The 12,470-nt window shown below is 35.5% G+C and overlaps 1 protein-coding gene across 2 annotated transcripts in view; it reads right to left on the reverse strand.

Annotated features, from left to right (window-relative positions):
* Window positions 1-12,470, reverse strand: part of UBE2G1 (ubiquitin conjugating enzyme E2 G1) — an 89,982-nt gene that overhangs the window by 14,932 nt on the left and 62,580 nt on the right. For both annotated transcript variants that reach the window (XM_070389251.1, XM_070389250.1), the window contains exons 3-4: window positions 4,605-4,702; window positions 1,481-1,659 (exon numbers count right to left, since the gene is read on the reverse strand). In XM_070389251.1, coding sequence (XP_070245352.1) covers window positions 1,481-1,659; window positions 4,605-4,702 — 277 coding nt within the window. The remainder of the gene's footprint in view (window positions 1-1,480; window positions 1,660-4,604; window positions 4,703-12,470) is intronic.

Consider the following 12,470-nt stretch of genomic DNA (forward strand, 5'->3'; position numbering starts at 1 on the left):
CTACTGAAGAGAGCCCCAAAGTTAAAGTTTGGGAATGGCAGCTTGAAGCCACTAAAAAGTGGGGTTGAAAACTGAATGACAGAAAGTTTGGCCTTTCCTTCTACACACACCCCAAATTTTAATACCTTCCTAAAGTAATAATGATGATATACAGATTTTATAAAAATATCTGAAGACCACTAGAATTTGAGCTCCAGGTATGGGTATTCGGTATGGAAAGTAATTACTTCTTCATTTTGGCATTTGACACCTCTCTTCCTCCAACTCACTCTTACTTTTTTTTTCACTCTTAGTTTAGTATCTGGCTTACCACTCACACACTCCTAAGGAGAACCAATTCTGCACACATACATCCCTTATGTTGACTTGACTAAGCATAAAGTTAGAATGATTTTCTGTCAGTGTTTACTTCAATTACTAAATTCAAAAATTCAAAGTCAGAGATTTGAAGGGTGGTTATAGCGCTTCTTGGCCTTTTGGCTAAGATCAAATGAAAGGTGGTTATATATGTAGTGTTTTTCTACAAGTAAGATTTTTACCCCCAAGTTTTTATGTAGACCTGAATTAACAAGAGGGAAAAAAAAAGGTGAATTTAACCTGCTGGCTTTCACATATCCTAACAAAGGTTCCAAGAATTAGAACAAAAGGATTTTTAAAGAGGGATAGATGACTGAGGAACTAGGACTATTCTAGATTAAAAAAAAGACTAATAAAACATGAATACAGGACTTCCCTAGTGGTTAAGACTCCACGCTTCCACTGCAGGGCCACAAGTTCAATCCCTGATCAGGGAACTAAGATTCTATATGCCACATGGTGCAGGCAAAAAAAACAGGAACAAAAAACAAATAATTTTTTTAAAAGGAAAAGAAGGAAGATTGAAAAATAAAATAAAAGCAATAATGTAAAAATGAGAAACCTATAATAAAATGATAGGAAACACCATCCTTTAAAAAATAAAAACTAAGTAAAAATAAATGAATAAATAAATAAAACATGAATACAAAATACAATAAGTTCCTAAATTCTGGATTCTCTCTCGCCCCCTCTCTTTGTTCTTAAGAGCTACATGCTGAAGTATTTAAATATAAAGATCTGTAAAGCCTTCTCAGTTTAGCAAATAATAATGACAATAATGTTAATAATAACAACAACGTTGCAAAATCTCCACAATGGTAAATCTATGTGTAGGGTATAGGGTAATCCAACGTTTTGTTAGGTCTCAAAGTCTCAAAAATAAATGCTTGCAAATAATATGGACCTAATAGCGACTAGATATTAAGTATAATAATAGTTTTACAATTATGTAGGATAGCATCCTTATTCTTAAAAGGTACAACTATTTGGCAGTAAAATAAGATTTATGAGAAAAATAAATGAAAATAAACAGATATATCAATACACGTCCACAAACACATACATATAAAAGTATATAGTTTAAATCAAGCTTAATTAAAGGGGAGAGCAGATGTGTCCTTACCGCAGCATCAACATTGGCAGGTGAGTCTCCATTGGGGTCTGCCAGCATAGAAATGACACTAATCATGATGGTTTCCACGGTGTGAATAGGCAGCCAGCGCTCCTCTGGCTTTTCATAACCATATTTATCTTCTCCAGGTTCGTGAAGAATAGAAATGCATACATCACCATTTTTATCAACTGCAAAATTAGAGAGTAAGATTCCAGTTTCAAATACTTTAAAAAATTGGCTATACATAAAATACATATTAGTTGATATGATCCTGATTCCCATGGTATCTGTGTAAGATTCAGTACCACACTGTTCCACTGAATACATACAGAAGTTAATGTCCAAAATGGAACCTGTTAACCTTTTAGGAAGACCAGAGATTTTACCAAATAGGATCCACCTGACAAAGCCAAAAGAAATGTAAGCCATGTTTTTCATTTCTGCAAAATTTCAAGTTAATATGTAGATGGTACCTAGCATTTACATGTAATAAATATAATGAAATAAATGGTATCTATTGAATCTGTTCATTTATACAAAGTATATGGTCCAAACATCAGAACTGAGTTTCTGTATGATTTCCTAGTTTCCCTAGCAACTTACTGATTGAAATTGTTGATAGTCAGAGGTCTAAGACTTTCCTAAGAAAAAAATGAAAAATAACATCATAAAATACTTTTTAAATCACATAAAGGCAAAATTATATTTTCAGGGAAAAAAACACACACAAATCCACAAAGTGAAGTGTCCAACTCTTTGCGACCCCATGGACTGTAGCCTGCCAGGCTCCTCTACCCATGAGATTTTCCAGGCAAGAATACTGGAGTGGGTTGCCATTCCCTTCTCCAAAAAGACCATGTTATATTGCCAGTGAAAACTCATCAGCATACATTCATTAGGTCTCTAATCTATAAACCTATTTTAAAATCCAAGCCATAAATTAATTGTTGATCAAAAGGGGGAATGGAGTCCTATATTCTACTAACCTCTTTACATTACACAACCAAATCTGCAAATCCTATAAAAACCAATAATAATACTTATGTTCATTTCTGACTTCCTACCTAAAGTCCAACAAATTTATGATAGGTATAATGTTAAAGCGTATTTTTCACCTCTGGGGAACCAGCATCAAAGTTTGTATGCATTGTGGCTCTACAACTAATGCTTTCTGAATGCATGCTGTATGCCAGGCACCCACACTTGACACAGAGAGTTTAGCAGTGAATGCAACATTTAAGACCCATGCCTTCAGTGTACTGTACATGAGCTATTCTACAATTAACGCTCCTTATCCCAACTCACCTACACCTTCTAATATAATCTATTAACTAAAATGAAATAACCAGATCAAGAAGCAAGAATAACAACAGTAAAACTTGTAACAGCACTATAAAGTTGAACAGAAAATGATAATACAGTGTTAAGATATTTTCCTCACTTACCACATAATATAAATTTTTCCTTGAGAAAAGGAAGTCATATGTTTTTGAGAACATTTAATATCAAATGTTTGTACAAAATTCTATCAGAGAATCGATTTAAGATCCATTTTCCTTTTATAGAAATTGTTATAATTTAGCATCTTTAAAATTTTAACCTCATGTCATTTCATTTTAAACATATAGAAAACATTTTAAACCTCTTAGAATGAGGCTTTTATGCTTAATACCTATTACCTATTAAAATTGTAGTATTTTTTTTAAAGGCAAGATAACTGAGTGAAATAATTGAGCTGATAATTGAGTGAAAAGGCCAGTGCTATCATTCCTCTTAATAATTAGAGTCCATGTATTGCTTTTCTATATGCTCTCATGTAACTCACAAAGAAACTAAGGCTCCAAGAGGCTTTACCTCTTGGTAAATTGCCTAATTCACGCAAAAGACAGCATTCAGAAACTTTTTGTTACATTTTCCTTTCAAACGGGTGCAAAAAAATTGACTATTACACACTGAATAATTCAAGAGAAGGCAGGGGAAACTGCCAAGAGCCTAGGAAGAAATGAACATATGCCCAAGCAACAATGGGCAGATGTGGTCGATTCATGCACCCATACATTGTGCAGGGCTATCATTAACGTGTTCTACCAGAAAGAAATTCTTTTTTCCCCTTCATACTGGTGCATACTATGTCTTCTGTGATCACTGCTACCTAAGATGTGATGAAATATGGTGGCCTCCTTGATTCCCAATAGTTTTCCATTCATCAGTTCTAGTCTCTTCTAAGACTCAACTGTTTTTCAGGTCACTGAGTTCTATTACATTTCCTTGTAACAAAGCCTTGGTTTATTCATGCATCCATTACTCTCACTGATTTTTGCTTAAACTAATATAGAAGGGTTTCTCTTCCTTGCAACACAATGTCTGGGTTATGAGAAGTAGAACGCAGACTGGTGTAATAGTCTAAAAAAACAACACTGATTACAAAATACTTATAGTCAAAATACTTACGAAAGAAATTCTTGCAAGCTCAATCATACAAAACAAGGCCAAAAGTTCAGAGAGACTATGTATAAACATAGTTTATCTAGACTAGCCTTTGGCTCACAAAGTGAATTTTAAATGGTTGTACAACTTCAGGTAAAAAAGTCAATGTCACCATTTGATGCACAGCACTGTTAGATATTTTCCAAAGATCTAAACACACAGAGTTTTATCTCATTTGACCCTATCAATCATCTTATGACATAGGTAAAACATTCCTTTTCCTTATGAAGAATATACATAAACAGTTAAGAGTGTCCATAGTCTAGGAGCTAAGATGAGAAAATAATAATTAAAAATCCAAGTTTAACTACTTCTATGTTCTCTGTAATAGCCAATGAATCACATCATACCTTAGAAATAATCTCAATTTTAAGAGCCCTATTAAATGCTGAGTATCACCCATGAACTCATGAACATCTCAGCTGTGAACATCATAGCTGAGAACTAAGTAAATCAACAAACTTTTTCCATTTGATCCGTTACTCTTTCTTTTAGAAGGAATCTAATCCAAGACCATGTATATAACAAACACAATAAACCTATCATAAAAATTCCAACACAATTTCACTGAGAACTACATCTTATGACCTTGAAAACTTCAGTGACAGGCTGTCATACTTGCAAATGTAAAACCAGATAAACTTACCATTTGGATGCCAGATTTCTGTAATGAATTTCATTTTAGGAGGCCGAAGGGGATAATCTTTTGGGAAAGTGAGATGAGCTTTAAAAACACCACCTTCACTGGAAAAACAAAAACAAGTTCTTGCCTATAAGTTCCTGCTTATAAGTAAGATGATTATTAAAACAAACATAAAACAAGGATGCTAGTGCTAACATTATAAACGAAATAATCTGGATTTCAAGCAGTTTACTTACTCAAATACCAAGTTTAATAAACTGTCCTGCCTACCACCTTATTAAACTCTCAAAAAACAGTAAAATGAAAGAAACAGCTTTAAAAAGGCATCCAGATGAGATCACGCTACTATTGGCTACACACATCTTTTCATTGCTTCCCACTGCACTTAAAACTCAAATGTTTAACATTGCCTATCAGGGTCAAGTTGTCAATTTCTCTATATTGATCTCAACCTGTCACTCTTCTCTCTCATCCCAGTCATTCTTCTTTCTGTTCTTTAAACACAACAAGCTTTTTCTCATCTGAGAGCTTATGCATTTTCTTATTGCCTCTCTGGGAACAGTTGTGCTGACCTCCAACCATCCATCCATCCATTTATTCATCTTATCATTTAACAAGTATTTATTCAGTCTTTATGTGGAGACACTGGGAGTTCAGCAGTGAACAAAACAAAGTCTCTCAAGTACTTTATATTCTGGTGTGTTTCAAAGTAGTGCTGTGCAACAGAACTTTCTGCAATTGGAGATGGTCTATAGTTACGTTCTCCAACATGGTAGCCACCAACCACTTGTAATATGGCTAGTACTTGGTTCTCAAAAAGTTTGAGAACTTTTTGGCCAACCCAATACAACTGATTAACTGAATTTTTAATCTTGTTTAATTCTAATAGCCACAAGTGACTAGTGACTGCTATGCTTAGGAACTGTTGCTAAACAACGGTCAAAACAACGCAAGTCAATGTTGCAGAAAACCAATGAAAAAAGTCAGCCTTATGGGGCAAAAATGACAAAGTTTCTGACTAGTGACCTTGGTACCGCTGTTTCCTCTGTTTCAAAGGCGCTTCTCCCTTTGTTATAGTCAGAACTCAGCCAAAATGTTACCTCTGAGAAAGATTTCACTTGGCTACCCAATTCTAACTAGCCCCTGTGTCCCTCTATCACGTGGACTTCTTTTCCATTTCTTTACTGCAAAAGGAATTCACACCTCTGATTCTTTTATTATAAGATAAATACCCCATAGAGCAGGGTCAGATGCAGCGTCATCTGACTGTGTTTGTTTCAGATCAGTAAATAACAGAATTCTCAGCTCATTAAATGGTTTTCATTCATTAAACAAACAGACATTGATTATCTACCTAGAGAAGGCACTGCTGTACGTAAAAGGATATGACAGAGAACAGGACATCAGAGATCACTGATTTACAGCACTTACCATTCTAGGGTCAGAGAATAATAGCAAGAAAAGTACCAGTAATAAATACTGGAATGAAATGAGCAATCTATTGTTAAGTTTTAAAAAAGTATCTACAGAATGAGCCCATTTGTCTTTAAGAAGAAAAAGTGAGGGTATGTTTGTATAGAAATAGAAATGTCTGAAACATGATACCAATACACCGAAATGGTTAACTCTGAAGCATGGGATTATGAGATTTTTTACTTTCTGCTTTGTACATTTTGCTATCACTTGAAGTTTTAACCAAAGCAAGTATGTATTCTCATTACTTTTTTCTGATCATAGAAGCAAGATGGCAGGACGGTGTTAAAGAAAGGTAGATCATTAACACCAAATACTTCTGAATACTTAGGAAAGGCCACTGGGCTCCGAGTAAGGAACATGTTTCTCTTTATGCTTACATACATGCTTCTTTCTATGAAGTGTATTAAGTATACAGAGGGTCATAATGTAAAATATTTCTGATTATGGGTTGTGGTTTAAAAAAAAACACTTTGAAAGCCACAAATACAAAAACTAGGCAAGAATCCATGTAAAAGAACATCAGAACAGCTACCACAAAGCCCATGTACTTTAAACCACTGGTAAGGCTATTCCCTGATACTAAGTTAGCTTTCCCGGATCCCTAAATTTTGACTGATATCAGATCCACTTAAAAGCTTTACAACAGCTGATTGAAATCCCTACCATGAAAGATTACCTTAGTCTATTAAAAATTTTGATCAAATTTAATTAATTGGATTATCCTTAAAAGTTTAAAGTACACAATTTTTTTTTGTCTGCAATGTCCTCATCATCCATTCTGAATCAATCATGCAAGTCTTTAGTTTTTTTTTCCTATAGGTGGAATCCTTAATTTCTCTAACACCTGTGAAAATCATACTTGTTTTTAAGCCTAAAACTCAAAACATAGTGTACAAAACATGGTTAAATAAATATTAAAATGTCACATATTCACTATTTTTCAAATACATAAAGATGCTACTATGATGAGCAAAATCAAAGTTTTATGAAAAGCATCAATGGTTCAAATGATGCTTTCCTACTTTCTCTTCACAGATATTAACAGTGTAAGAGTATAACTGCTATATATTACAGATATATCATATTACATATATGATTACTAGCATGATATTCTAGGCCAGTTCAAGTTTCTTCTATTAGACTTCCCTTACTGTCTTTGTATTAAATGTATAAAAGTCTTACAAGGATAAGAGCCTATCATTCTACCTTGTCAGATCCTATCATTCAGCCATATTTACTTTCTTTAAATGATATACCATATGTACCATCAACATTGTTCTTTTATATATTCCTTTTCACATCTGTCTTCTGTTTATTCATTTTTACCTGTCACAATTCATCTATTACCTTCATAAAATATTTGATGGCTTCCAATGTTTTTGCTACTACAAACAATAAAACACTGACCATTCTGAACACTTTCTAGGCACAAGGTTTTACCCTAGAAATGAAACAAGATGAAGTTTAAATAACTGTTAAAAGTCACATGGATAATAACAGTAGTAGACTCAGGGAGGTAAACAAAGATATTCTCCAAAACTCACATTCTTAAGCACTAAATGATAAATGATACGGTACTGCCATGGATCAATCAATTTCTAAGTCAGACAGGCACCAGGTTCATTCCTTCCGAAAGTTCATACAAAATATATAGCTTGTGCAGCTAAGTTTTAAACAGACTGTATAAGAATTTTGTTACTGTAAAAGAATATTAATCCAAGAATTTGGTTAGTCAACTCTTCGCTTTCTATATCCATCAAGGTAAGGCAATAACAAGATACATATAATCTTCCAAGATTCTACAAATTTTTCACACCATTGCCAGAGGTAGGAAACAATATAAAACATACTTCTTGAGCACACCAACCATGAGTGATGAAAAAGAGATACAGCAAAAGTTACATATCATTTATTAATACAAATTTATAAAATTTATAATTCAACAGTGAAACCCATATCTCCTAAAGTTTCTTTCAAAACCTACTGCCGTTCCTACCTGATATTATTCTTTCTCTGGATATGGGCAGCTAGTCACAGTACTTGATAATCATTAGTCTGAAAATAGCAGGTTGTCACACCAGTTTCAGATTACTTTTCATAGAGAGAAAGCCTCAAGAATCTATTTTTAATATCTCCAGAAACATTAATTAATGGCAAGTGTTAGTTGCTCAGTTTGTGTCCAACTCTTTGTGACCCCATGGACTGTAGCCCACCAGGTTCCTCCATCCATGGAATTTTCCAGACAAGAATACTAGAGTGGGTTGCCATTTCCTTCACCAGGGGATCTTCCCGACCTAGGGATCGAACCCAGGTCTCTTATATTGTGGGCAGACTCTTTACTGTCTGAGCCAATGACAAGAACAGCAATAAAAAGTTAATACTGTGTAAAGATAAATGTAACAGCTAAATTAATACTCAAAGCAACTATCAATAAAGTAATGCCTGAATATACCAGTTATTGACACATGGATTGTAAGGAGTGTGGGGTGCCCTCTAGTGGCTAAATGAGGGTTAATGACACCACCATGAACTACACTAGCTTTTAAAGAATTTTAGTACAGCAATCATTCTATTATTACAGAAATGACCTAATTAATTACTAAGTGATGGATCAATCACTTAGGTTTGCTCACATTAACTACTTTCAATACTATAACCCCTCCTCCCATTACCAGCCTCTCTGTTTCTCCTCTTACTTACACTTAAGATCTGTGTCTCATTTCAAGTAACACTCCCTCCAACAACCACGAGAAGGCCTCTGCCCTCTTCACTCCACTGAAATTTCCTTACTGTTAAATCAACAAACAGCATTAAATACTTGATTCTTGGTGGCATTTTAGAAAGCTTCCTTCTATAAAACCTTCTATTAGATGTCTGGCTAACTTCCTCTGCTTTTCTCAGGGCCCTGGCCTAGGCACATGTGTGTCATCCCCTGGGAAAGGCTGTTGATCTCCCTACTTCAGTCCATTTCTTACACTATGCATGCACGCATGCTTAGCTGCTCAGTTGTGTCTGACTCTTTGAGACTCCATGGACTGTAGCCCACCAGGCACCTCTGTCCCTGGGGATTCTCCAAGCAAGAATACTGGAGTCTGTTGCCATGCCCTCTTCCAGGATATCTTCCCAACCCAGGGATTGAACCCACATCTCCCGCACTGCAGGCAGATTCTTTACTGTCTGAGCCACCAGGGAAGCCCAAGAATACTGGAGTAGGTAGCCTATTCCTTCTCCAGGGGATCTTCCTGACTTGGGAATCAAACCAGGGTCTCCTGCATTGCAGGTGATTCTTTACCAGCTGAGCTATCAAGGAAGCCCCTTCTTACACTATAGATCGCCCCCCCTAATTTTTTTAACAATAGTTTAAAACATTTTACTACAGAAATAAAATACAAGCTGAGGGAAAATAAAATTTATAATTTCAAAGTTATGATACTTAGAATCTGATGCATATTCTAAAATATAAATCTTATAATTCTTGATGTAAAACTCCCCAATGGTTATGCCTGGTCCTCAGGACAAAAGAAAAATTCTAACTCCTTAATAGTGTTTACAAACATTTTCTAGCCCTCAACTCTCTAGCCAACCTCATTCTTTGAAATTCCTTATAGTCATTTTGCTCAGTTGCCATCCCCTTGTTCTGTCCCTTATTTTCCAGGCCTATGTACACAAACATTTCTTTCTCCCTATGAAATGCTCAATCCCCAGCTTCCCTTCCACTTACCCCCATCTCCTACTTATTCCCATCTCCTAAATCCCACTGCTATGCCAGAGTATCTGTCTAGTTAATCCTTACCCTAGCTATTGACAATCCAAAATCTCTTCAATCCCAGAATAATTAAACCAAATGTGGCAATCTCATTCATCTTGCCAGTTACCAAGTAAGGAATGAAGCAACTTGATTCCAACAAATGAGACAAGAGTCTGCTGGAGAGCTTCCAGAAAAAAGGCTTTTCTACATTGAAATACATAAAAAATTACTTTTTTTTTCTACTTTTTTGACTTTAGCTCACTGAGACTTTTTTTTTTTATTTTAATTGGAGGCTAATTACTCTACAATTTTGTATTGGTTTTGCCATTCATCAACAAGAATCCGCCATGGGTGTACACATGTTCCCCATCCATATTGGGGATTGGATTCCAAATTGGAAAAGAAGTAAAACTCTCACTGTTTGCATAGGATATGATCCTCTACATAGAAAACCCTAAAGACTTCACCAGAAAATTACTAGAGCTAATCAATGAATATAGTAAAGTTGCAGGATATAAAATCAACACACAGAAATCCCTTGCATTCCTATACACTAATAATGAGAAAATAGAGAAATTAAGGAAACAATTCCATTCACCGTGAATTCCATTTATCCACTACAATGAAAAGAATAAAGTATTTAGGAATATATCTACCTAAAGAAACGAAAGACCTATATATAGAAAACTATAAAACACTGGTGAAAGAAATCAAAGAGGACACTAATAGGGGAGAAATATACCATGTTCATGGATCGGAAGAATCAACATAGTGAAAATGAGTACACTACCCAAAGCAATCTATAGATTCAATGCAATCCCTATCAAGCTACCAACGGTATTTTTCACAGAGCTAGAACAAATAATTTCACAATTTGTATGGAAATACAAAAAACCTCAAATAGCCAAAGCAATCTTGAGAAAGAAGAATGGAACTGGAAGAATCAACCTGCCTGACTTCAGGCTCTACTACAAAGCCACAGTCATCAAGACAGTGTAGTACTGGCACAAAGACAAAAATAATGACCAATGGAACAAAACAGAAAGCCCAGAGATAAATCCACACACCTATGGACACCTTATCTTTGACAAAGGAGGCAAGAATATACAATGGATTAAAGACAATCTCTTTAACAAGTGGTGTTGGGAAAACTGGTCAACCACTTGTAAAAGAATGAAACTAGAACACTTTCTAACACCATACACAAAAATAAACTCAAAATGGATTAAAGATCTAAACGTAAGACCAGAAACTATACAAGTCCTAGAGGAGAACATAGGCAAAACACTATCCAACATCAATCACAGCAGGATCCTCTATGACCCACCTCCCAGAATATGGGAAAGAAAAGCAAAAATAAACAAATGGGACTTAAAAGCTTCTGCACAACAAAGGAAACTATAAGCAAGGTGAAAAGACAGCCTTCAGAATGGGAGAAAATAATAGCAAATGAAGCAACTGACAAAGAACTAATCTCAAAAATATACAAGCAACTCCTGCAGCTCAATTCCAGAAAAATAAAAGACCCAATCAAAAAATGGACCAAAGAACTAAACAGACATTTCTCCAAAGAAGACATACAGATGGCTAACAAACACATGAAAAGATGCTCAACATCACTCATTATCAGAGAAATGCAAATCAAAACCACAATGAGGTACCATTTCACGCCAGTCAGAATGGCTGCTATCCAAAAGTCTACAAGCAATAAATGCTGGAGAGGGTGTGGAGAAAAGGAAACCCTCTTACACTGTTGGTGGGAATTCAAACTAGTACAGCCACTATGGAGAACAGTGTGGAGATTCCTTAAAAAACTGGAAATAGAACTGCCTTGTGACCCAGCAATCCCACTGCTGGGCATACACATCGAGGAAACCAGAATTGAAAGAGACACGTGTACCCCAATGTTCATCGCAGCACTGTTTATAATAGCCAGGACATGGAAGCAACCTAGATGTCCATCAGCAGATGAATGGATAAGAAAGCTGTGGTACATATACACAATGGAGTATTGCTCAGCCATTAAAAAGAATACATTTGAATCAGTTCTAATGAGGTGGATGAAACTGGAGTCTATTATACAGAGTGAAGTAAGCCAGAAAGAAAAACACCAATACAGTATACTAATGCATATATATGGAATTTAGAAACATGGTAATGATAACCCTGTATACAAGACAGTAAAAGAGACACAGGTGTATAGAACAGTCTTTTGGACTCTGTGGGAGAGGGAGAGGGTGGGATGATTTGGGAGAATGGCACTGGAACATGTATAATATCATATATGAAATGAATCACCAGTCCAGGTTCGATGCAGGATACAGGATGCTTGGGACTGGTGCACTGGGATGACCCAGAGGGATGGTATAGGGAGGGAGGTGGGAGGGGGGTTCAGGATGGGGAACATGTGTATACCCGTGGCGGATTCATGTTGATGTATGGCAAAACCAATACAATATTGTAAAGTAATTAGCCTCCAATTAAAATAAATAAATTTATATTAAAAAAAACTGAGTTATTTTAATTGGAGGCTCTATTCTTATTTCTATATAAGAAATACATAAAACACAAGCAGAAACTACTTTCACTTCTTCCTTTTCAGCATACTCTGAAATGCTCAAAACTGTTGTAACCATTTTACTATC

Source organism: Bos mutus, chromosome 19 (assembly GCF_027580195.1).
Source record: "Bos mutus isolate GX-2022 chromosome 19, NWIPB_WYAK_1.1, whole genome shotgun sequence".
Taxonomy (NCBI): domain Eukaryota; kingdom Metazoa; phylum Chordata; class Mammalia; order Artiodactyla; family Bovidae; genus Bos; species Bos mutus.